Below are 26891 nucleotides of genomic sequence, written 5' to 3' on the forward strand. Positions count from 1 at the left end.
TTTGTGGAATTTCTTTCCTTCTTAATGCGTTTGAGCCAATCAGTTGTGTTGTGACAAGGTAGGGGGGTATACAGAAGATAGCCCTATTTGGTAAAATAATAAGTCCATATAATGGCAAGAACAGCTCAAATAAGAAAAGAGAAATGACAGTCCATCATTACTTTAAGACATGAAGGTCAGTCAATCGGGAAAATGTCAAGAACTTTGAAAGTTTCTTCAAGTGCAGTCGCAATAACCAACAAACGCTATGATGAAACTACCTCTCATGAGGACCGCTACAGGAAAGGAAGACCCAGAGTTACCTCTGCTGCAGAGAATAAGCTCATTAAGGTTACCAGCCTCAGAAATTGCAGCCCAAATAAATGCTTCACAGAGTTCAAGTAACAGACACATCTTAACATCAACTTTTCAGAGGAGACTGTGTGAATCAGGCCTTCATGGTCAAATTGCTGCATAGAAACCACTACTAAAGGACACCAATAATAAGAAGAGACTTGCTTGGGCCAAGAAACACGAGCAATGGACATTAAACCGGTGGAAATCTGTCCTTTGGTCTGATGAGTCCAAATTGGAGATTTTTGGTTCCAACCGCCGTGTCTTTGTGAGACGCAGAGTAAGTGAACGGATGATCTCTGCATGTGTAGTTCCCACCGTGAACTATCAAGGAGGAGGTGTGATGGTGTGGGGGTGCTTTGCTGGTGACACTTTCTGTGATTTATTTAGAATTCAAGGCACACTTAATCAGCATAGCTACCACAGCATTCTTCAGCGATACGCCATCCCATCTGGTTTGCGCTTAGTGGGATTATCATTTGTTTTTCAACAGGACAATGACTCAACACATCTCCAGGCTTTGTAAGGGCTATTTGACCAAGAAGGAAAGGGATGGAGAGCTGCATCAGATGACCTGGCCTCCACAATCACCCGACCTCAACCCAATTGAGATGGTTTGGGATGAGTTGAACCGTAGAGTGAAGGAAAAGCATCCAACAAGTGCTCAGCATATGTGGGAACTCCTTGGACTGTTGGAAAAGCATTCCAGGTGAAGCTGGTTGAGAGAATGCCAAGAGTGTGCAAAGTTGTCATCTAGGCAAAGCGTGGCTACTTTGAAGAATCTAAAATCTAAAATCTATTTTTATTTGTTTAACACTTTTTTTGGTGTTGATGATTCCATATGTGTTATTTCATCGTTTTGATGTCTTCACTATTATTCTATAATGTAGAAAATAGTACAAATAAAGGAAAACCCTTGAATGAGTAGGTGTGTCCAAACTTTTGACTGGTACTGTATATTTCCACACTATAAGGTTGGATTAATACAGTGAAAGAGCTGCTTTTATGTTGAGATAAATTTGATATCGAGATAAAAACGGCTGCATTGGACCTAAGCTTTTTTTTTCAGCTTTCAATTTAGTTTTTCTGTTCATTTTCTAAAGCATTTCATGTCTCAATTTCACTGTTTTACACTTTTTTTGCCATGTCCTTCACCCAGACTTTTGATATTCAGCAATGTATTACACTTAGAAAATATTTAATGCACCTGTTTAGAATAAGAGTAAAAAAAAATGGAAACAAAATAAATATTTGATGTTCATATGTCAAGGCTGTGGGTAACTGGTGAAAGGAGTCAGGCGCAGGAGAGCTGAGATGCGTGGACAAGGTATTTAATTCAAGAAAACACCAGTATAAACACAATACTATGGTGCTGGAAGAATACCGGTACCAAGAAATAAACGGGCGTAATAACAAAACCTGCCAACAATATACCAGCCGTCAGATACAGCCTTACAATAAAACAAACACGCACACAAACATGGGGGAAACCAGAGGGTTAAATAATGAACATGTAATGAGGGAATTGAAACCAGGTGTGTAAAAAACAAAGACAAAACAAATGGAAAATGAAAAGTGGATCGATGATGGCTAGAAGGCCGGTGACGTCGACCGCCGAACGCCGCTCGAACAAGGAGAGGGACCGACTCCGGCGGAAGTCGTGACATCATAAGCCATTTGTTACTCAGTATTGCATCATTAAAATCACTGGGAAGTGGCAAGGGAGAACAAGGATATGACATGGAGAGTGTATGATATTATATCTCCACCTTCCAGAAAAGTCACTTTGAATATGTAAAGATAAGATCATATTTGTATTCTGCGTATAACTCATCAAGATTGTCCTCTATTTGAAAGAATACATCTCATGTTGTGGTTGGAAATGATAAAATGATAGCTGATCAAATGATGGTGGTTCAACTGGTAGTTAAATCCAGAAATGTAGCAAATTGTCATGACTAACATTGTCATGTAACATTGTCATACCCCAATGGTGGAACAAACTCCCTCACGACGCCAGGTCAGCGGAGTCAATCACCACCTTCCGGAGACACCTGAAACCCCACCTCTTTAAGGAATACCTAGGATATGATAAAGTAATCCTTCTAACCCCCCCCTCCCCCTTAAAAGAGTTAGATGCACTATTGTAAAGTGGTTGTTCCACTGGATATCATAAGGTGAATGCACCAATTTGTAAGTCGCTCTGGATAAGAGCGTCTGCTAAATGACTTAAATGTAATGTAAATGTAAATGTCATTACCACCACAAAATATTTCGGTTAGGACGATTTCCAGGTTATTACCATCAGAATGTAGAGACTTTTTGTATGACTTTTGTAAAAATGGGTATACCCCTGCTCAATACTCAAATTATATTTTACAGTCTTTATAGCAATCAATGATATTGTAAATATCCCTTTCCACCTTGTCATTACTGCCACACAGTCATTACCACCACAGTGAACACATATTCCTTAAGAAAAAATATATTTACAACTTAAAGACATGCTCCGGTACTTTGGCGACTAAGAAAACTTTTTTAAACCTCTCGCTTTGGGATGGATGTGTCAATAATCTATGGCCTGAATTACTGTTTTTCCTCAATTAGCAACGGAATCCCTAGTTTGAAAGCGACCAGGCACGTGCACAGATAAGAGGTCTGTGCCCTTTTGGGTATACAGTTTTTGTCACTGTTATTCTGAATATTATATTACCAAGTTATTATTAAGGAGCATTGAAGCTAAACCACAATCAGTAAAAATATAATCGAGCTAACTATCAGATTTACATCAATCATGAACGATCAGCTGATAGCCTACCCTGTTTTCCTGATGTCAATCATGTATTTAGGAGGCAACTAGCTTGCTTACAATTTGTGATTTCTGTGTTGTTTCAGGAATAAATAGGCCTATGAAAATGAGCACCTGCTCTCTAACATGAACACCTGCCCTCTATCCTTGCACGGCCCTAAAAGCGACTGTTTTCTTGAAGCTGTGCTGTGCCATTTTCCCTACATTTCATCCCATTTGGGCCAGCCCCCTAGCAATTTGAGTTTTAGCCAATGAGCTTCAGCCTCTCGCATTTGAGTGACAGCTAGCAAGAGGCCTGCCCAGCATTATCCAATGATGTTGAACTGAGCCGTCCCAACGGCTCAGTGGACACAGCAGAGAGAGAGAGAGAGAGAGAGAGAGAGAGAGAGAGAGAGAGAGAGAGAGAGAGAGAGAGAGAGAGAGAGAGAGAGAGAGAATGCTTTTTGGCCCTAAACAGAGAGCACACAGTGGCAGAATACCTGACCGCTGTGACTGACCCAAACTTAAGGAAAACTTTGACTATGTACAGACTCAGTGAGCATAGCCTTGCTATTGAGAAAGGGCGCCGTAGGCAGACCTGGCTCTCGAGAGAAGACAGGCTATGTGCACACTGCCCACAAAATGAGATGGAAACTGAGCTGCACATCCTAACCTTCCTAACACATATTTCCCTCAGATTAAACAGATCCACAAAGAATTTGAAAACAAACCCAATTTTGATTAACTCACATACAGTGGGGCAAAAAAGTATTTAGTCAGCCACCAATTGTGCAAGTTCTCCCACTTAAAAAGATGAGAGAGGCCTGTAAATTTTCATCATAGGTACACTTCAACTATGACAGACAAAATGAGAAAAAAAAATCCAGAAAATCACATTGTAGGATTTTTAATGAATTTATTTGCAAATTATGGTGTAAAATAAGTATATGGTGCCATATTCTTTCCATTTTTTAAGAATGGATTTAATGGTGCTCCGTGGGATGTTCAAAGTTTATGAGTTTTGGTGGGCGGCCCTCTCTTGGCAGGTTTGTTGTGGTGCCAATCTCCGCTGCAGAGCTCCACAGCGGAGATTGTAGTATCTGTCCATAGGACCACTTTAAGCCGTACACTTCACAGAGCTGGGCTTTACGGAAGAGTGGCCAGAAAAAAATAAGCAAACATGTTTGGTGTTCACCAAAAGGCATGTGGGAGACTCCCCAAACATATGGAAGAAGGTACTCTGGTCAGATGAGACTAAAATTGAGCTTTTTGGCCATCAAGGAAAACGCTATGTCTGACGCAAACCCAACACCTCTCATTACCCCAAGAACACCATGTTTTACATTGGCAGGGACTGGGAAACTGGTCAGAATTGAAGGAATGATGGATGGCGCTAAATACAGGGAAATTCTTGAGGGAAACCTGTTTGTCTTTCAGAGATTTGAGACTGGGACGGAGGTTCACCTTCCAGCAGGACAATGACTTTAAGCATCAGCTGTCAGAGCAGCTTACCAACCATTGCACCTGTACACAGCCCATATGTAAATAGCCCACCCAACTACCTCATCCCCATATTGTTATTTATTTATTTGCGCCTTTGCACCCCAGTATCTCTACTCGCACATTCATCTTCTGCACATCTATCACTCCAGTGTTTAATTGCTAAATTGTAATTATTTTGCCACTATGGCTTATTTATTGCCTTACCTCCCTAATCTTACTACATTTGCACACACTGTATATAGATTTTTCTATTGTGTTATTGACTGTATGTTTGTTTATCCCATGTGTAACTCTGTGTTGTTTGTGTCGCACTGCTTTTCTTTATCTTGGCCAGGTCGTAGTTGTAAATGAGAACTTGTTCTCAACTGGCCTACCTGGTTAAATAAAGGTGAAATAAAATGAAATAAAAATATATAATGACCCTAAGCATACTGCTAAAGCAACACTCGAGTTGTTGAAGGGGAAACATTTAAATGTCTTGGAATGGCCTAGTCAAAGCCCAGACCTCAATCCAATTGAGAATCTGTGGTATGACTTAAAGATTGCTGTACACCAGCGGAACCCATCCAACTTGAAAGAGCTGGATCAGTTTTGCCTTGAAGAATAGGCAGAAATCCCAGTGGCTAGATGTGCCAAGCTTCTGCCTGCGGTTATGGAACCCCTACCTGTCCCAGACCTGCTGTTTTCAACTCTTAATTATCGGCTATGAAAAGCCAACTGACATTTATTCCTGATTATTATTTGACCATGCTTGTCATTTATGAACATTTTGAACATCTTGGCCATGTTCTGTTATAATCTCCACCCGGCACAGCCAGAAGAGGACTGGCCACCCCTCATAGCCTGGTTCCTCTCTAGGTTTCTTCCTAGGTTTTGGCCTTTCTAGGGAGTTTTTCCTAGCCACCGTGCTTCTACACCTGCATTGCTTGCTGTTTGGGGTTTTAGGCTGGGTTTCTGTACAGCACTTCGAGATATTAGCTGATGTACGAAGGGCTATATAAAATAAACTTGATTGATTGATTGATATAAAGACATACATACCCCAAGAGACTTGCAACTGTAATTGCTGCAAAAGGTGGCTCTACAAAGTATTGACTTTGGGGGGGGGTGAATAGTTATGCAAGCTCAAGTTTTCAGTTTGTTTGTCTTATTTCTTGTTTGTTTCACAATAAAAAATATTTGAATCTTCAAAGTGGTAGGCATGTTGTGTAAATCAAATGATACAAACCCCCCCCAAAATCTATTTTAATTCCAGGTTGTAAGGCAACAAAATAGGAAAAATGCCAAGGGGGGTGAATACTTTCGCAAGCCTATTTAACATTTTAAGAAGTCTACGATTCCATTGATTGAAAGAAAAAATAACACATCAGAAGACAAATAAGGCTAACACAAACATAAGCAAGCATGATGAGCAGATGAAGAACCAGAGGATATTAGTTAGCTAATTACATTGAACATTTCCAATTCTAATTGAAATTTCCCAAGCAAAAATAAAGATAGCCACCTAGCTACTGTTTATGGACAGGCGTCAGCATCCAACGTTAGCTAGGCTAGTTCTAAGCTACTTCAGATTCAGTATATCTATATAGTTTACTAAACATACCATTCGAAATGTGAAATTAATATAAAATACAGAAAGGTTCTAGCCACATATTTATCAATTTAAATAGCTATCTGTAGTTGAATGCGTCACCGCTGGCTAGGTTATAAGCCCAATATCTCCCATTCAGTATAAGCCCTGGTAGCTCGCCGTGATCGTATAGTGGTTAGTACTCTGCGTTGTGGCCGCAGCAACCCCGGTTCGAATCCGGGTCACGGCATTGCAAACACAATGTCACGGCATAAGGGCATAATTTTTCCTTATGCTTATTATTTGACATATATTATCCTGTTCAGTCATTGCGTTGTCGAACCAATATTCCGAACACAGCGAAGCTACCAAATCGTCTGGAGTGTTATTCATATAAGAATTGTGTTATATGTCCACCAGGGGGTGAAAGCGTCTCGTCGATATATTGTGTTGCTGTGCTGTTGTTGTCCTGAGACTGTGTGAAAAGCCATCTTTTTAAAATGTATGTCATTCAAGTAATATTGAAGCTATCATATTCGGAATGGTAGGCTACATAAAAACCTGTCTTCATACCTGCCCGCAAATTGTAAACGATTTAGTCCGGCTAACCTATTGGGCCTAATTATGAGAAGAGCCCCCTGCAGCCCCATTTATTGTCTTGTTTTTTTTTACTATTGTCAACCCCCACAATTTGTTTAATTGTTTTATATAGTTTCATGCACATACCGTCGCCTATATGAAGGTTTCATTACTGCTCTGACTATAGGTTAACTCGTCACTGCAATTAGGAAAGAAAATCTTGCCATTGTGAATATGCAATACACTATTATTGTTGCCGACCACCATTGTCTATCAAGTCTACTCAACTGCTTTATTGTGATGGCCTATTGATCTATGCCTGTGGCATATGCCTACTGGCCATTGAATAGCATGATGCTCTCTTAACGACTTTTTCCTCATGCATTTAAAACAAAAGTTTTTAACATTTTGTGAGATAGGGATTGAAACTTCAGCCAATTCCTCATCCGTTTGCTCTTCACGCATGAAAGAGGCCTTGCCTGTCGTAAACATTTATAAACATGGGTTTCATAGAAGACTGAAATTCCCACATTTTTACCGTCTAGTGCCAATTGGTGGTTTAAGAAAATTAAAGGATGAAAAAAAATATTCCGTTTATACTAAGGGCTATATTGCCCATTTTGTAGAAATCTCTCCCCGTTGGTTCTCATTGACGTCAGTCTACTCTAAGGGATCCGCCCTGTAGCTCAAGTTGCAAGCAGTGAGTGGTGAATGGTCACCCATCTTTCGATTACGGGTACACAAGGGTGAATTGCTCCTGGATCTGGATGCGGGCATCCTTTCAATGATTCCGCACTGTGGCTCGTGTCTGTGTTGTGTTCACTTCATGGGATAGACAATGCTGTGTCTTGGCATTACAATCTTCAGCTGCTGCTCGTCTGGTTGATCGGAAAATGTAGTCATTCAATGTGACATTAGCCTACTTCTATGCTGTGTTCAGATTATTGCTCTGGTCCTAGACGCAGACCAGCAATTCTGTGAAAAGATGTTGAGCCGAATAATGAGTGGCAGTATCCGGAATCTAGATAGAGAATACGACTGCACCGTCAGACTCCTGGATGATACGGAATATACCTGCACAATTCAGGTCAGTCACTTACTATTTTCAGACAATAATTGTTTATATGCCATCAGCAGAGAATATCAAGTGGTGAAATTGTCTCTCGTTGGAAGAAAAGCGTGCAAGTGCCTGCATCCCGCAGGTCCCGCGATAGTCACCGTCTGAATCTATTGTTGTGTGAATCATTTGTTCATTTTATTACCATATGCCATTTGACTTGATGCAAATATCGATAGTTTCGTCGTCCGACGAATAGACTGGATGCTCTCAGGACCTTATCGATGTTTTTGTGACTGATCAAAACATGGCAAAAAATGAAATGGTTTATCACAGACAAATAGCCTACTGGTATTGTTATTATTCACCATGAGCGCTGGAAGTTTGAAAAGTGATCAACAACCTCTCGAACACTTGATTTTATAGGCTTTGAGCAGCATTGTATTTCCAATGTCTATATTCATCGTTTTTATTGAGTAATTAATCTGACAGTGAGAGTTACAATGAAGCTGTAACTGTGTCACAATCTAGATTTAACAGAGTTACAATCTAGCTGTAACAATTCAAATGAATGCAGAGGAGATAATCCCATCACTATCAAGTTATATATGAATTTGTCAACAAAATCAATACTTACAATAGAGGTCTATGTTATTGTGAGACCTTTATTTTGCGTTTATAAGGTGGGACTCTTAAAGTGGGACTCTGAAATGTTATTCTGGCTCTTGGGAGAAGAGCAAAGGTTCATGGGTAATGCTTGAGTTTGAAGTGAAAGAAGAAGCCACACTCTTGGCTCACTTCATTATTTTGTCCTGTATAAATTGTGTACCACTCAGTCTCATAATAAACATTGAGTCTAACACTGAAGTCGCAGTGTCCCTGGTTTACATTCTTATCATCAGCCTTACATCAGGGGTACCCCTCCAACATTTAAAAAAAAATATATATATTTAAAATTGAAGCTCATTTACTGAATTTTACACAATTTAAAAGCTCTAAAATGCTATTTAGAGTACAGCAAAAACAAGCAACATTACTCTAGCCATTATTACCTTTTGCTGTAGCTTAATTTACCTCAGGGCAATTCCACGATATGCCAAACAAAAACCATTGATTTGAAAGGATAAAAAAACATAAAACTCTATGCACAAGGACTACTTTTAACAATTTGTAGTGAACATTAAAAAAAAAAAAAACACATTCACTGGGAGAACTGTGAAGATGCCAATTCTGCTAACAGAATTATTTTGTTAAAACTCCCTCCGTTTTTTATGTGACCATGTTTTCCAAAAAAATATCTTCTCCGAATTAAGATTCAAAGATGTCTGCAGAAAGAATGGGGTGTCATACAGTTGAATTCGGAAGTTTACATACACTTAGGTTGGAGTCATTAAAACTCGTTTTTCAACCACTCCACAAATTTCTTGTTAACAAACTATAGTTTTGGCAAGTCGGTTAGGACATCTACTTTGTGCATGACACAAGTCATTTTTCCAACAATTGTTTACAGACAGATTATTTCACTTATAATTCACTGTATCACAATTCCAGTGGGTCAGAAGTTTACATACACTAAGTTGACTGTGCCTTTAAACAGCTTGGAAAATTCCAGAAAATGATGTCATGGCTTTAGAAGCTTCTGATAGGCTAATTGACATAATTTGAGTCAATTGGAGGTGTACCTGAGGATGTATTTCAAGGCTTACCTTCAAACTCAGTGCCTCTTTACTAGACATCATGGGAAAATCAAAAGAAATCAGCCAAGACCTCCGAAAAAAAGACCAAGCAGCCATCATACCGCTCAGGAAGGAGACGCGTTCTGTCTCCTAGAGATAAACGTACTTTGGTGCGAAAAAGTGCAAATCAATCCCAGAACAACAGCAAAGGACCTTGTGAAGATGCTGGAGGAAACAGATACAAAAGTATCATATCCACAATAAAACGAGTCCTATATCGACATAACCTGAAAGGCCGCTCAGCAAGGAAGAAGCCACTGCTCCAAAGCCGCAATAAAAAAGCCAGACTACGGTTTGCAACTGCACATGGGGACAAAGATCGTACTTTTTGGAGAAATGTCCTCTGGTCTGATGAAACAAAAATAGAACTGTTTGGCCATAATGACCATCGTTATGTTTGGAGGAAAAAGGGGGATGCTTGCAAGCCGAAGAACACCATCCTAACCGTGAAGCACAGGGGTGGCAGCATCATGTTGTGGGGGTGCTTTGCTGCAGGAGGGACTGATGCACTTCACAAAATAGATGGCATCATGAGGCAGGAAAATTATGTGGATATATTGAAGCAACATCTCAAGACATCAGTCAGGAAGTTAAAGCTTGGTTGCAAATGGGTCTTCCAAATGGACAATGACCCCAAGCATACTTCCAAAGTTGTGGCAAAATGGCTTAAGGACAATAAAGTCAAGGTATTGGAGTGGCCATCACAAAGCCCTGACCTCAATCCTATAGAAAAATTGTGGGCAGAACTGAAAAAGCACGTGTGAGCAAGGAGGCCTACAAACCTGACTCAGTTACACCAGCTCTGTCAGGAGGAATGGGCCAAAATTAACCCAACTTATTGTGGGAAGCTTGTGGAAGGCTACCCGGAACGTTTGACCCAAGTTAAACAATTTAAAGACAATGGTACTAAATATTAATTGAGTGTATGTAAACTTAAGACCCAGTGGAAATGTGATGAAAGAAATAAAAGCTGAAATAAATAATTCTCTCTACTATTATTCTGACATTTCACATTCTTAAAATAAAGTGGTGATCCCAACTGACCTAAGACAGGGAAATTTTACTTGGATTAAATGTCAGGAATTGTGAAAAACTGAGTTTAAATGTATTTGGCTAAGGTGTATGTAAACTTCCGACTTCAACTGTATATGACATAGTCTCGTCAAGAACCAGCCTTTTAAATGTATGGCAACGCAAGACTAGCTATATGACATGAGACCTTGACTTTGAAAACATTTCTTTTGGTTTTTGAACTACATTAAGTGAAGTGGATTCACACCCAGTAACAGAATTGCGTTTACGGAATTTTACGGAATTGCGTTTACGGAATCATGACTCCCTGATCTGTACTACACAGAAATGCATATTTATGGATACGAGTGTCATTCACTTCATGGTGATGTGTCCTAAATAGGTACACAACAGTATAAATATGCAATGTCCTCCTTTGCATATCTCAGTATTATTCTACACACTGCCTATTATTTTAATGAGCTCCACACCCAAACAAGACCAAATTTGGTTGGTCCATCCTGGACCAAATCTGAACCAATCATAGATGTCTGTGTTTCACAAGTTTGGACATCAAAGTACAGCATAGTAGAGTACAGTGGAATACTTTACAGTACAGCACAGCACAACACAGAACAGTAGAGTATAGTTCAGTACGGTAGAGTACAGTAAAGTACAGTATAGTTCAGTACAGTACATTATAGTGTACTCAATTCTAGTGTGCTCTACTGAACTGTACTCTATTCTACTCTATTGTACAATACTGTACTGAACTTTACTCTGCTTAACACTTTTTACTTTACTGTACTCTACTTTACTCTACAGTGCTCTACTGTACTGTACTGTACTGAGCTCTCCACACTTGTGACAACCATAGACGTCTATGATTGGTTCAGATTTCCGGACCAAATCTGAACCAATCATGGACCTCTATGTTTGGGCCAAATCAAGGCCGGGACCGTACCAAAAACCAAAAACGACATCTGAGGACTACTTTTCAACATCCATGGACGTCCGGTGTCAGTCTGTACTCAATGGGTAAGGACGCTGGTTACTGTAAATGGAAAGAGGGGGCTCATGAGTCGGTGTCAGTAAGAGCAGGGAGAGGTGACATTAATTGGAGATATCAAATCAAATCAAATCAAATTTTATTAGTCACATACACATGGTTAGCAGATGTTAATGCGAGTGTAGCGAAATGCTTGTGCTTCTAGTTCCGACAATGCAGTAATAACCAACAAGTAATCTAACCTAACAATTCCACAACTACTACCTTATACACACACACAAGTGTAAAGGGATAAAGAATATGTACATAAAGATATATGAATGAGTGGTGGTACAGAACGGCATGGCAAGATGCAGTAGATGGTATAGAGTACGGTATATACATATGAGATGAGTACTGTAGGGTATGTAAACATAAAGTGGCATAGTTTAAAGTGGCTAGTGGTACATGTATTACATAAAGATGGCAAGATGCAGTAGATGATATAGAGTACAGTATATACATATGAGATGGGTAATGTAGGGTATGTAAACATTATATTAAGTGGCATTGTTTAAAGTGGCTAGTGGTACATTTTTACATAATTTCCATCAATTCCCATTTTTAAAGTGGCTGGAGTTGAGTCAGTATGTTGGCAGCGGCCGCTAAATGTTAGTGGTGGCTGTTTAACAGTCTGATGGCCTTGAGATAGAAGCTGTTTTTCAGTCTCTCGGTCCCTGCTTTGATGCACCTGTACTGACCTCGCCTTCTGGATGATAGCGGGGTGAACAGGCAGTGGCTTGGGTGGTTGTTGTCCTTGATGATCTTTATGGCCTTCCTGTGACATCGGGTGGTGTAGGTGTCCTAGAGGGCAGGTAGTTTGCCCCCGGTGGTGCGTTCTGCAGACCTCACTACCCTCTGGAGAGCCTTACGGTTGTGGGCGGAGCAGTTGCCGTACCAGGCGGTGATACAGCCCGACAGGATGCTCTCGATTGTGCATCTGTAGAAGTTTGTGAGTGCTTTTGGTGACAAGCCGAATTTCTTCAGCCTCCTGAGGTTGAAGAGGCGCTGCTGCGCCTTCTTCACAACGCTGTCTGTGTGGGTGGACCAATTCAGTTTGTCCGTGATGTGTACACCGAGGAACTTAAAACTTTCCACCTTCTCCACTACTGACCCGTCGATGTGGATAGGGGGGTGCTCCCTCTGCTGTTTCCTGAAGTCCACAATCATCTCCTTTGTTTTGTTGACGTTGAGTGTGAGGTTATTTTCCTGACACCACACTCCGAGGGCCCTCACCTCCTCCCTGTAGGCCGTCTCGTCGTTGTTGGTAATCAAGCCTACCACTGTAGTGTCATCCGCAAACTTGATGATTGAGTTGGAGGCGTGCATGGCCACGCAGTCGTGGGTGAACAGGGAGTACAGGAGAGGGCTCAGAATGCACCCTTGTGGGGCCCCAGTGTTGAGGATCAGCGGGGTGGAGATGTTGTTACCTACCCTCACCACCTGGGGGCGGCCCGTCAGGAAGTCCAGGACCCAGTTGCACAGGGCGGGGTCGAGACCCAGGGTCTCGAGCTTGATGACGAGTTTGGAGGGTACTATGGTGTTAAATGCTGAGCTGTAATCGATGAACAGCATTCTCACATGGGTATTCCTCTTGTCCAGATGGGTTAGGGCAGTGTGCAGTGTGGTTGCGATTGCGTCGTCTGTGGACCTATTGGGTCGGTAAGCAAATTGGAGTGGGTCTAGGGTGTCCGGTAGGGTGGAGGTGATATGGTCCTTGACTAGTCTCTCAAAGCACTTCATGATGACGGAAGTGAGTGCTACGGGGCGGTAGTCGTTTAGCTCAGTTACCTTAGCTTTCTTGGGAACAGGAACAATGGTGGCCCTCTTGAAGCATGTGGGAACAGCAGACTGGGATAAGGATTGATTGAATATGTCCGTAAACACACCAGCCAGCTGGTCTGCGCATGCTCTGAGGACGCGGCTGGGAATGCCGTCTGGGCCTGCAGCCTTGCGAGGGTTAACACGTTTAAATGTTTTACTCACCTCGGCTGCAGTGAAGGAGAGCCCGCAGGTTTTGGTAGGGGGCCGTGTCAGTGGCACTGTATTGTCCTCAAAGCGGGCAAAAAAGTTGTTTAGCCTGTCTGGGAGCAAGACATCCTGGTCCGCGACGGGGCTGGTTTTCTTTTTGTAATCCGTGATTGACTGTAGACCCTGCCACATACCTCTTGTGTCTGAGCTGTTGAATTGCGACTCGATTTTGTCTCTGTACTGGGACTTAGCCTGTTTGATTGCCTTGCGGAGAGAATAGCTACACTGTTTGTATTCGGTCATGCTTCCGGTCACCTTGCCCTGGTTAAAAGCAGTGGTTCGCGCTTTCAGTTTCACGCGAATGCTGCCGTCAATCCACGGTTTCTGGTTTGGGAATGTTTTAATCGTTGCTGTGGGTACGACATCGTCAATGCACTTCCTAATGAACTCGCTCACCGAATCAGCATATTCGTCAATATTGTTGTTGGACGCAATGCGGAACATATTCCAATCCGCGTGATCGAAGCAGTCTTGAAGCGTGGATTCAGATTGGTCGGACCAGCGTTGAACAGACCTGAGCGCGGGAGCTTGTTGTTTTAGTTTCTGTTTGTAGGCTGGAATCAACAAAATGGAGTCGTGGTCCAAAAGGGGGGCGGGGGAGGGCCTTTTCCGAAAGGGGGGCGGGGGAGGGAGCTTTTCCGAAAGGGGGGCGGGGGAGGGCCTTATATGCGTCGCGGAAATTAGTATAACAATGATCTAGGGTTTTTCCAGCCCTGGTAGCACAATCGATATGCTGATAGAATTTAGGGAGTTTTGTTTTTAGATTAGCCTTGTTAAAATCCCCAGCTACGATGAATGCAGCCTCAGGGTGTGTGGTTTCCAGTTTACAAAGAGTCAGATAAAGTTCGTTCAGGGCCATCGATGTGTCTGCTTGGGGGGGAATATATACGGCTGTGATTATGATTGAAGAGAATTCCCTTGGTAGATAATGCGGTCGACATTTGATTGTGAGGAGTTCTAGATCAGGTGAACAGAATGACTTGCAATTTAATTGGCTAATTGGATAGAGGGAGAGAGAGAGGGAAGGGTTGTCCAGACTGTTTTCACACTTGCTTTGACCACCATATGACAGAAAGAGAAAGAAAACAGTTATGAGTTGAATGTAACAGTATGCCAGTGTCAGGGAGAACTGTAGCAGGTGAACCAACTGTGGTTTGTGACTACTATGATTTTCCATTGTAGCCAATTAAATTGCAGTAATTCCGTCACTGATTTTTCGGAAGCTACGTTACCAATTTGGGAACAGAATTTCGAGTTTTTGTCACTTAGTAATTCATAACCAAATAGATATCAGTAAAAACACTATAACTAATTGGTAGGTCTACCTTTACTTGTTAATTCTGTGTTTTCTTTCATTATCCTCCCTCCCAGTGTTGAGCAGTAGTGAACTACATGTAGTTCAACTAGTAATTTACCAACATTTTACAGTATCTTAGTGGTAGTTGAACTACATTTATTTTTTTTGCAAAAATTAAATATGGGTGAAGTAGGCAATAATCTCCTTTCTTTTTCGGCATCAGACCTGCCTAATTCTTACTTGAAACATAGTTTTTGTGTTGAATATGCTAAATGACACATTCTGTTAACAAAGTGATCTGTTCTTGCAATTTGTAGTCTATGACATTTCAGATTTACATATGATAATTTTTTACGAAGTAGACTGGATGTAGTGAACTACTTTTTCAAAGTAACTTTAGTTAAGTAACTATATTTTTCTCAAGGGTGCCTTTAGTATAGCTTAACTTCTTCTAGTGTGAAGTAATTGGTAGCTTGGTAAACTATTCTGTATTTTCAAAGTAGCTTCCTCAACGCTCCCTCCTCTTGAGGGAGAGAAATTCGAAAATATCTTAAAGATATGTGGGTTTTTGGAAATGGAATTTCAAGGCACAGGGCAATATTTCTTAAACTTACACAAGGTAAATAATTTCTTCAAAACTAAAAATGTGTTGATATTAGTTGGCAGGGGTCTTTACTCCTAAATGATTGTGTTTTGATGTATTTCTAATACATTTTAATACGTTTTCCACGACCCCTTTTCCATCTGTTTCATCAGAAATCAAAGCCTTGCTTATTCCTAATATTTAGGATAGAACACGGTTGAAAAATGTATATATGCCTTAATTTCTCAAAAATATAGACACTTAGTTTTCATTTGACACCAGATTTGACATGCTCCTATGAACTTTATGTTGGCCCTCATGGGTCCTGTTACATGGAAATGACCCTCAGTCAATAGGGGACTTAACATTCTACAAACACATCATACAATAATTAGTAGGTACATACTAGCTTAGCACTGAGATTAAAACTCTAGTTTAGTTTCACATCAAGTCAAACAGCAGTTACCAAAGCCATCTACTACAGCCATCTTTACCTCTGCACTGTTTTGAGACAAAGTTGATGAGCTCTCCATAAAGCCAGCCATACAAACAGCCTTCCCTCCCGCTCCCAGGTGTCCGCATTGTCCTAAGTCAGCCATCCATACTGTTAAAATGCATTTCCCTTTTAATCGGGATCAGAATGATTTTAGTAGCGTATTTTAAATTGTTGGTGTTGAGTTACCCAATTGACACCCTGCCTTACATTATAGCCTATTCCTCAAATGTCATTTTATTGTTATTCAATATAAATTTGTTTACTGCAACTGTTATGAGCTTTATACAATATAGTTCACTGTAGTGTAGACCTAATAATACAAATTCAATGTCATGTTTTGAACAAAGTAAGGTGGAATGGATTTCCTTGAAGGGAAGACAGGAGTCAGGGGCTGGTTCTTTTTCTTTTGTTTCCATGCTGCTAGACTTGCTTTGATGTTTCCTTCGTTTTATCTTCAGCCTGAAATAAAGGCAGGGGAGAAGGTCGATCAGAATCCATTACAGTAAGTTTGTGTGTGTGTGTGTGTGTGTGTTCATCTGTGGATCATCATTCCTCAGAAGTTATTGGGGAGAGCTGTCTCCTGGACTGAGGAAATCCTACTACTTTTTATTAACACATTGAGACATTGAACAAATCTTCTAGAATTAAAATCACAAAGATTTAGGGATACCTCTATGATGTAATGAAATGTAAAAGCTACAGTCCTGGTTTCTGTTATTTTACAGAAAATATTTCAATTTTTGGTGCACGGAGTTGTCTCTGGTGGAGATATACACTGAGTATACAAAACATTAGGAACATCTGCGCTTTCCATGATTAAGGTAATTTGTACATGTAGGTAGGGGTAAAGTGACTATGCATAGATAATAAACAGTGAGTAGCTGTGTGTGGGGGGGGGGGTATCAATGCAAATAGTCTGAGTGGCCATTTGATTAATTGTTCAGCAGTCTGATGGCTTGGGGGTAGATGCTGTTAAGGAGCCTTTTGGACCTAGACATAACGCTCTGGTACTGCTTGCCATGCGGTAGCAGAGAGAACAGTCTATGATTTGGGTGACTGGAGTCTTTGACAATTATTTGGGGCTTCCTCTGACACCGCCTAGTATAGTGATGTACTGGACTGTTTCCACTACTGGGCTGCACGTTGGCCAATAAAACGGATGGTCGAGGCGTGTTTTCCACTTCCACCCGGATCTGCGCCCTCTGTATCGCCATCTTTTCTTTATGCGAATTACGAGGATGTATTTGAACATGTATATGTTTTTGCTCTTTGTTCTTTGTTATAGAGCCAAAAAGATTGGAGAAGTGGTTTATCCATACATCTCCGTTTTGGATAGATAACTCTTCATGTTGTTGTTTGTTTAGAGTTTTCCAATTTTCCCAGATGTCACGGATCCCCCCCAGTACTGCTCCTCATTCCGTGCACCAGCTCCGGAGGTCTACATCACCGGCCTTCTAGGCATCAATGAACTAGATTCATTACCACCAACTCCAGACTGTCATTACCACCAACCCCGGACACCTGGTTCCCATTCCCCCTGATTAGTGTGTTATATATGTGCCCTCTGTTCCCCAGTGTCCTTGTCGGTTATTGTTACCATGTCTGTTGGTCCTGTGAGTACCTGTGCTGTTGTATCGGCTTCCATGTTATGTGTTATTGTGCACTTGTTTTACGAGTCTCATCCCGTGTATTATTTAGATGTTTACACCTCGCTCTTTTGTTTGGGTGGAGTAAATAAAAACCCCTATTACGTATTCCTGCGCCTGTCTCCAATCATTAGACATCGTGACAGAATAACCGACCTCATAAATGGAGACAGCAGGAAAGACCGAGCTATCGACCATCGTCGGGACAGTCCAGCATCACGATGACTGTCTTTCCAGACTTGGCAGCGCCATGTACAGCGTGCTGGCAACCATCCTGCGTTTTGAGGTGCGCGCCAGCGAGATACATTCCTTCTGCAATGAATCCAGTTCTGTGATGCCTAGAAGGCCGGTGATGTAGACCTCCGGAGCTGGTGAACGGAATGAGCAGCAGTACCAGGGGGATCCGTGACACCAGAAGTGGTTAGATTCTGGATTATTCAATTACATTGAGCTGATTTCTGACGTGCTGTTCCTTCTTTTTCCGTAGTGTATTTCTGTATTGTTTTAGTGATTCACCATAGTGAAGGTGTAGGCTCAGGATTTCTGGGTCTCTATGTTTTTGGTTGGATAGGTTTCTCAATTTCTTAATTACGTTTTTGCATTCTTCATCAAACCATTTGTCGTTGTTGTTCATTTTCTTAGGTTGTCTTCTTACATTTTTTAGATTTGATTGGGAAGCTGAGAGGTCATGTATACTGTTTAGGTTTTGTACTGCCATGTTTACACCTTCACTATTACAGTGAAACATTTTTTCTAGGAAATTGTCTATTAATGATTACATTTGTTTTTGCCTAATTGTTTTTTGGTAGATTTTCACATTACTTTCCTTCCATCTATAGCATTTCATTATATTATTAAGTTCCTTTGGCTTTGATGCCTCGTGATTGAGCATAGCTCTGTTCAAGTAGAGTGGGGTTTTGCTGTGATCTGATAGGGGTGTCAGTGGACTGACTGTGAACACTCTAATAGACTCTGGGTTTAAGTCATTGATAAAGTAGTCTACAGTCTACAGTACTACTGCCAAGAGATGAGCTATAGGTGTACCTACCGTAGGAGTCCCCTCGAAGCCTACCATTGACTATGTACATACCCAGCGTCTGACAGAGCTGCAGGAGTTGTAACCCGTTTTTGTTGGTTAAGTCGTAGTAGTTGTGTCTACGGGGGCATATGGGGGAGGGAATGCTGTCACCTCCAGGTAGGTGTTTGTCGAGGGTGTCAGGTTCTTGTCCAGTTCTGGCATTAAGGTCACCACAGACTAGTACATGTCCCTGGGCCTGGAAATGGTTGATCTCCCCATCTAAGATGGAGAAGCTGTAGGTATAGGTAGCACACATGTCGACATCTTTCTCTGTTCAGATCATTTCCTTACTAATTTCTAGCCAGATGTAAAATGTTCCTGTTTTGACTAATTTAATAGAGTGGGTTAGGTCCGCTCTATACCAAATTAGCTCTATACCAAATTAGTCTCTTCCCTGTTTCACACCTGGTAGTTTGGTGGATGGGACTACCAGCTCTCTGTAACCTAGAGGGCAACCAGTGGGTCCGTCTCCTTTATACCATGTTTCTTGTTGGATGACAATGTCTGTATTTCCAATTTCTTTGATGAAGTCTGTCTTCCTGCTCTTTAGGCCAAAGGCCTAAATTGAATTGAACCTGAAACCTTGTGTATTCCCGGATGAGATAGTAAAAGCTTTGTGTTCAATGGTGTCTAGTGTTTTTGTGTGGTTTAGGCCTGGACCATCACAGTAGGCGTGAGCAGAGCATGTTGAGCATCTGATACATCTTAGGTCGCAGGATGGGGCTTGGGTGGGTGTAATAGTGTGGGTTGGGCCTGTTGCTCTGCTCACAGCCTGGGCATGTTGAGGTCCTTTCTCTCGCTCGCTTACTTACATACTTTTGCTCATATCCTGTTCCCACTATGTGCTGCGATTCAATCCCCTGTGGACCTGTTTTCATTACACTCTGATCTCTTCCCTAAACTGTTTAACCGCTCCATATTCAGGGTTACCTCTGGTGCAGGCTGGCCTCCTTCCTCTGACATCCACACAGCACAGGTGGGCCATTACAGCCTTGAGTTCTGGTAGCTATTCCTGTGTTCTGAATGTTATCATCAATATCATCAGCTTCAGAAATTATAATGCCAGAACCAGGGAAGAGAAAGTCCTTATGCTAGCAGATACCCATAGACTTCCAGTCATTGCACTAACACCAGTAGCATTTGCTTGTGAAACTACCTCTAACTTCCTTCATACTGGACACAGAGACATAAAAATGGTATCCACGAGTTCATCTGACTCTGGGAAAGTAGATAAAGGGCTTCATTGCCAAAATCCTGAAGTATCCCTTTAAAACCACTGTATCTGTCTTCATATTTTTAACAGCTATAATGCATGACTTTAAAGTTTTACTTCAATGAATTCTGGATCTTTCCTCTATATTTGTGCGATAAGAAAGTGAGTGCTCAACATTATACACCCCTGTAGTTTGATGGAAGTCGCTGCCATCCCGCTTGGCCCCGGCCTCTTCCGCTCTCTAATGCAGTATTGCAGCACCGGTGATGGTTGGGAATTTAGAGGCTCCTCACATCTCTAGGTCACAGTTGAATACCATACAGGCCACAGCAGCCAGGCTGCAGTGATTTTGCACAAGAGAGAATTCAAAATGGTAAGGTAGAGAGCTGAATGTTTAAAGTGTATACACGGAAAGTCACAGTAATTACATAAATGCACACATACACACACTCAGAGGGTTTGGGTTAAATGCAGAAGACACATTTCAGTTGAATGCATTCAGTTGTACAACTGACTAGGTCTCCCCCTTTCCCTTTCGTTAAGAGTGTTTTTCCAGAGTGCTTCTCTATTCAGGGAGTGTGCTGTTTGTTCACCAACCTCGTTTGTTGAATTTACAGTTGAAAGGGTGCATTTTACACTTTGAGCTGACTTACTGGGAGTGGGGGTTACTTGCCCTGTATGAAAGGGGAGGTGAAAGTAGGCTCCAAGTTGTTTGTTACTCCAATAAAACACATTTGAGTGCAATGAGGTGTGTTGCAGGTGCGTTTCTAATGTAAACCAATAGCTATCTCTGTCTATGTGTGATTGTTGTTGTTTTTATCCAAGAACACCTTTTATTTCTGAGTAGATGATGAGTTGAATAGGAGATGAGTAGTGTCTCTCAGAAGTTGTTTGCTGGTAAAGACATACCCCTGCAGAATAGTTGTCCAGATGGAGCTAGTCTTAGTGGGGCGGCAGGTCTCCTAGTGGTTAGAGCGTTGGACTAGGGGCAGGTTGCAAGATCGAATCCCTGAGCTGACAAGGTCAAAATCTGTCGTTCTGCCCCTGAACAAGGCAGTTAACCCCCCGTCATTGAAAATAAGAATTTGTTATTAACTGACTTGCCTAGTTAAATAAAGGTAAAATAAAATAAATAGTGTTGAGGTAGAATTTAGAAGGGCACAGAATGAAGGCACTTTATTCAGCTGCAATCAAAGCAGTGTCTTCAGGTCTTAAGCAAGACTTAAACATTATTCTAGTCCTGTCCAATATATTATTTAAGATTCTGAATGGGACTTCTTTGCTCAGGTTGTTTATTATCTGTTTGCTATACTTTCAAATGTTTTGTCAAGCCCCTAAGTAAAGCTGCATGGTGACACAAAAGCCTTGAGTGCTTGTTGCATCGCTGCATCTACAGACTTTTTACCAGCTAAGCCCATAAAGAACCACAAAGTTAAGGCGGGAAGGAGCAATTATTGTTCAAAATACAGTGATGGTGTGCTTTATCCTGAGAAGGTGCAGTTTCTTGCCTGTCAATGGTGTAAATGCCAAGATGTGCAATAGATTGTGTTGAATATGTACAGGACAAGTACATTCAACACAGTCCAGGGAGTGTGTGCAGGCAAATGTATTTATTAAATGTGTGTCTGCATGTGTGTGGGGGGTACTCATGATAATAGCTGGCCAGCATTATTTGGCTTTTTAAGAAGCTTTATTTCCCACAGCTCAGACTTTTTATAGAATAAAAGTAGAATACACTTTAAAGTCATATCAGAATACTTACATTTTGATGATAGTGTTCATAGAGAATTTAGTCACAGTTTAGTCAAGAAAGCATGTGTGATAAATTCAGTGCTTGAGTCAATTGTTTCTCTCTAATTAGACATGTCATTTCCAGGAATCCCAATGTGTTGTTTATTGTTAATTTGTGTTTTATTCTTACATTTAATTGGTGATTTGATGAATGCCCAGATGGTTGTCAATACTGCTGCATACCTTCCCACATAAATTGTAATTTATTTATTTAAATTTCACATTTATTTAACCAGGTAGGCCAGTTGAGAACAAATTCTCATTTACAACTGCGACCTGGCCAAGATAAAGAAAAGCAGTGCGACAAAAACAACAACACAGAGTTACACATAAACAAACATACAGTCAATAACACAATATTTTTTTTTTTTGAAAAATCTTTGTACAGTGTGTGCAAATGTAGAAGAGTAGGGAGGTAGGCAATAGAGGCAAAATAATTACAATTAAGCATTATTACTGGAGTGATAGATGTGCAGATGATGATGTGCAAGTAGAGATACTGGAGTGCAAAAGAGCAAGAGGGTAAGTAATAATATGGGGATGAGGTAGTTGGGTGTGCTATTTACAGATTGGCTGTGTACAGGTACAGAGATTGGTAAGCTGCTCTGACAGCTGATGCTTAAAGTTAGAGAGGGAGATATAAGACTCCAGCTTCAGTGATTTTTGCAATTCGTTCCAGTCATTGGCAGCAGACAACTGGAAGGAAAGGCGGCCAAAGGAAGTGTTGGCTTTGGGGATGACCAGTGAAATATACCTGTTGGAGTGCGTGCTACGGGTGTGTGTTGCTATGGTGACCAGTGAGCTGAGATAAGGCGGGGCTTTACCTAGCAAAGACTTATAGATTACCTGGAGCCAGTGGGTTTGGCGACGAATATGTAGTGAGGGCCAGCCAACAAGAGCATACAAGTCGCAGTGGTGGGTAGTATATGGGGCTTTGGTGACAAAACGGATGGCAATGTCATAGACTACATCCAGTTTGCTGAGTAGAGTGTTGGAGGCTATTTTGTAAATTACATCGCCGAAGTCAAGGATGGTCAGTTTTACGAGGGTATGTTTGGTGGCATGAGTGAAGGAGGCTTTGTTGCGAAATAGGAAGCCGATTCTAGATGTAATTTTGGATTGGAGATGTTTAATGTGAGTCTGGAAGGAGAGTTTACAGTCTAACCAGACACCTAGGTATTTGTAGTTGTCCACATATTCTAGGTCAGGACCGTCCAGAGTAGTGATGCTAGTCGGATGGGAGGGTGCGGGCAGCAATCGGTTGAAGAGCATGCACTTAGTTTTACAAGCATTTAAAAGCAGTTGGAGGCCACGGAAGGAGTGTTATATGGCGTTGAAGCTCGTTTGGAGTTTTGTTAGCACTGTGTCCAAAGAAGGGCCAGATGTATACAGAATGGTGTCATCTGCGTAGAGGTGGATCAGAAAATCACCAGCAGCAAGAGCAACATCATTGATATATACAGGGAAAAGAGTTTCCCCTTGAATTGAACCCTGTGGCACCCCCATAGAGACTGCCAGAGGTCCGGACAACAGGCCCTCCGATTTGACACATTGAACTCTATCTGAGAAGTAGTTGGTGAACCAGGCGAGGCAGTCATTTGAGAAGCCAAGGCTATTGAGTCTGCCGAAAAGAATGTGGTCGAAAGCCTTGGCCAGGTTGATGAAGACGGCTGCACAGTACTGTCTTTATCGATGGCGGTTATGATATCGTTTAGGACCTTGAGCGTGGCTGAGGTGCACCCATGACCAGCTCGGAAACCAGATTGCATAGCGAAGAAGGTACGGTGGGATTCGAAATGGTCGGTGATCTGTTTGTTAACATGGCTTTCAAAGATTTTAGAAAGGCAGGGCATGATGGATATAGGTCTGTAACAGTTTGGGTCTAGAGTGTCTCCCCCTTTGAAGAGGGGGATGAGCGCGGCAGATCTCAGACGATACGAAAGAGAGGTTGAGTAGGCTAGTAATAGGGGTTGCAACAATTTCGGGGGATAATTTTAGAAATAGAGGATCCAGATTGTCTAGCCCAGTTGATTTGTAGGGATCCAGATATTGCAGCTCTTTCAGAACATCAGCTGTCTGAATTTGGGTGAAGGAGAAGCGGGGGAGGGGGGGGCTTTGGCAGTTGCTGCAGGGGGTGCTGAGATGTTGGCCGGGGTAGGGGTAGCCAGGTGGAAAGCATGGCCAGCCGTAGAAAAATGCTTATTGAAATGATCGATTATCGTAGATTTATCGGTGGTGATGGTGTTTCCTATCCTCAGTGCAGTGGTCAGCTGGGAGGAGGTGCTCTTATTCTCCATGGACTTTACAGTGTCCCAATACTTTTTGGAATTAGTGCTACAGGAAGCAAATTTCTGTTTGAAAAGCTAGCCTTAGCTTTCCTAACTGACTGAGTATATTGGTTCCTGACTTCCCTGAAAAGTTGCATATCGCGGGGTCTATTCGATGCTAATGCAGAACATCACAGGATGTTTTTGTGCTGGTCAAGGGCAGTCAAGTCTGGGGTCGACCAAGGGCTATATCTGTTCTTAGTTCTACATTTTTTGAATGGGGCATGCTTATTTAAGATGGTGAGGAAAGCACTTTTAAAGAATAACCAGACATCCTCTACTGATGAGATGAGGTCAATATCCTTCCAGGATGACCGGGCCAGGTCGATTAGAAAGGCCTGCTTGCTGAAGTGTTTTAGGGAGCGTTTGACAGTGATGAGGGGTGGTCGTTTGACCGCGGACCCATTACGCACGCAGGAAATAAGGCAGTGATCCTGAGATCCTGGTTGAAGACAGCAGAGGTGTATTTAGAGGGCAAGTTGGTCAGGATGATATCTAAGAGAGTGCCCATGGTTACTGATTTAGGGTTGTACCTGGTAGGTTCCTTGATAATTTGTGTGGGATTGAGGGCAACTAGCTTAGATTGTAGGACGGCCGGGGTGTTAAGCATGTCCCAGTTTAGGTCACCTAACAGTGCGAACTCTGAAGATAGATGGGGGGCGATCAGTTCACATATGGTGTCCAGGGAACAGCTGGGGGCTGAGGGGGGTCTATAACAAGCGGCAACGGTGAGAGACTTGTTTCTGGAAAGGTGGATTTTTAAAAGTAGAAGCTCGAATTGTTTGGGCACAGACCTGGATAGCATGACAGAACTCTGCAGGCTATATCTGCAGTAGATTGCAACTCCGCTCCAGTGGCAGTTCTATCTTGTCGGAAAATGTTATAGTTAGGGATGGAAATTTCAGGATTTTATGTTGCCTTCCTAAGCCAGGATTCAGACACGGCTAGGACATCCGGGTTGGCGGAGTGTGCTAAAGCAGTGTATAAAACAAACTTAGGGAGGAGGCTTCTAATGTTAACATGCATGAAACCATAGGCTTTTACAGTTACAGAAGTCAACGAATGAGAGCGCCTGGGGAATGGGAGTGATGCTGGGGTCTGCAGGACCTGGGTTAACCTCTACATCACCAGAGGAACAGAGGAGTAGAAGAATAAGAGTACGGCTAAAGGCTATAGGAACTGGTCGTCTAGTGCGCTCTGAACAGAGAGTAAAAGGAACAGATTTCTGGACGCGGAAGAATAGATTCAAGGCATAATGTACAGACAAGGGTATGGTAGGATGTGAGTACAGTGGAGAAAAAGCCAGGCATTGTGACAATGAGAGAGGTTTTGTCTTTAGAAGCACCATTTAAGCCAGGTGAGGTCACCGCATGTGTGGGGTTGGAACAAAAGGGCTAGCTAAGGCATATCGAGCAGGGCTGGAGGCTCTACAGTGAAATAAGACAAAAATCACTAACAAAAACAGCAATAGACAAGACATATTGACATTAGGGAGAGGCATGTGTAGCCGAGTAATCATAGGGTCCAGTGAGTAGCTAGGGGAGCTGGAGACACGGCGATTCAGACAGCTAGCAGGCCGAGGCTAGCAGGCTAGCAGATGGGCCTCAGGAGGACGTCGCAACGGAAGTGCCTGTTGAAACCCCCTTGTGTGATTACGTCGGCAGACCAGTCGTGATGGATCGGCAGGGCTCCGTGTTGGCAGCAAAGGGTCCAAGCCAATTGGCAAAAGAGGTATTGAAACCCAGGAATTGTTTGATGGATCTCTTCGGGTAGCCGGGAGATTGGGCCTAGCTCCAGGCTAGCTCCAGGCTAACTGGTGCTTGCTTCGGGACAGAGATGTTAGCCAGGAGTAGCCACTCGGGTAGCAGCTAGCTAGCTGCTATGATCTGGAGTGAAGGTTCAGAGCTTGCGGTAGGAATCCGGAGATGTGGTAGAGAAAAAGCAGTCCAATATGCTCTGGGTTGATATCGCGCTGTGCAGACTGGCAGGAATTGGCCGGGCTGAGGCTGACTGATGTCCGAGTTAACGGTGATGACCGCTAATAGTGGCTAACTGACTAGTAGCTAGTTAGCTGGCTGGCTACTGATGGGGGTTCCAGTTCTAAAGTATAAAAATAGCAGATCCATACCACATTGGGTGATGCGGGTTGCAGGAGAGTATGTTCAGTCCGTAGATGGAAATTTTGATAAAAAATATAAAACATATGTACGAAATATATACGAAGAAAACGATATATACACGGGACGGGACAATACAAACAAAACAGACACCCGACTGCTACGCCATCTTGGAAAGACAAGAAAAAAAACGAAATATACAGTGTGAGGAGGTTGGATCCTTTCAGAACTGCCATACAGATCATTTGATTAAGGGAAACTAAGGTTACACTTTAATATTAGGATTTTTTCCTGAGATCTTTTTTTCTCGTGCTCAGCTTCTCAATCAATGTCATGCTGAGATCTTATCAACACAAATGAAAGATCTTGCAAATGTGGGGTCTTTACTGTAACTAGCACTGCACAATCCAGTAGCCATTAGATCTTACATCTGTGCATGTGGTGAGACAATATTGGATGATAGATCATTCCATGCAGGAACTGCACTGTAAAAAGAAGCTTTGGGAGTACACCCTCCCCTCCTTGCAGGAATGAAAGGTTTGGGAACATTTTCCCAAGAGGGTGCTGCACAGCCTGTCCTGGGGGCTGTCTCCTTGGTGATACGGCAGGCAGGGGGAAAGGGGGTTTACATTTAAACATGGTGCCACTGTCAGCCAGGGTCTCAGCTGTTGCTACGGTGACTCCCCA

At 42.2% G+C, this 26891-nt stretch overlaps 1 protein-coding gene and 1 non-coding gene across 7 annotated transcripts in view; both read left to right on the plus strand.

Moving 5' to 3' along the window:
- Positions 1 to 6372: 6372 nt before the first annotated feature.
- Positions 6373 to 6444, plus strand: trnah-gug (transfer RNA histidin (anticodon GUG)). Its single transcript has one exon. It is a non-coding gene; the product is annotated as a tRNA-His (tRNA).
- A 1012-nt stretch (positions 6445 to 7456) lies between these two features.
- LOC139540481 (FERM domain-containing protein 5-like) overlaps positions 7457 to 26891 on the plus strand; it is a 123842-nt gene continuing 104407 nt past the window's right edge. For 4 of the 6 annotated variants that reach the window (XM_071344336.1, XM_071344338.1, XM_071344340.1 and 1 more), the window contains exon 1: positions 7461 to 7860. In XM_071344336.1, the coding sequence (XP_071200437.1) occupies positions 7759 to 7860 (102 nt within the window). In that variant the 5' untranslated portion in view covers positions 7461 to 7758. Of the gene's footprint in view, positions 7861 to 26891 lie in introns of all 6 variants that reach the window. The other 2 variants (XM_071344342.1, XM_071344341.1) reach the window with 2 other exon arrangements.

The sequence above is a fragment of the Salvelinus alpinus genome, chromosome 15 (genome assembly GCF_045679555.1).
Source record: "Salvelinus alpinus chromosome 15, SLU_Salpinus.1, whole genome shotgun sequence".
NCBI classification, from domain to species: domain Eukaryota; kingdom Metazoa; phylum Chordata; class Actinopteri; order Salmoniformes; family Salmonidae; genus Salvelinus; species Salvelinus alpinus.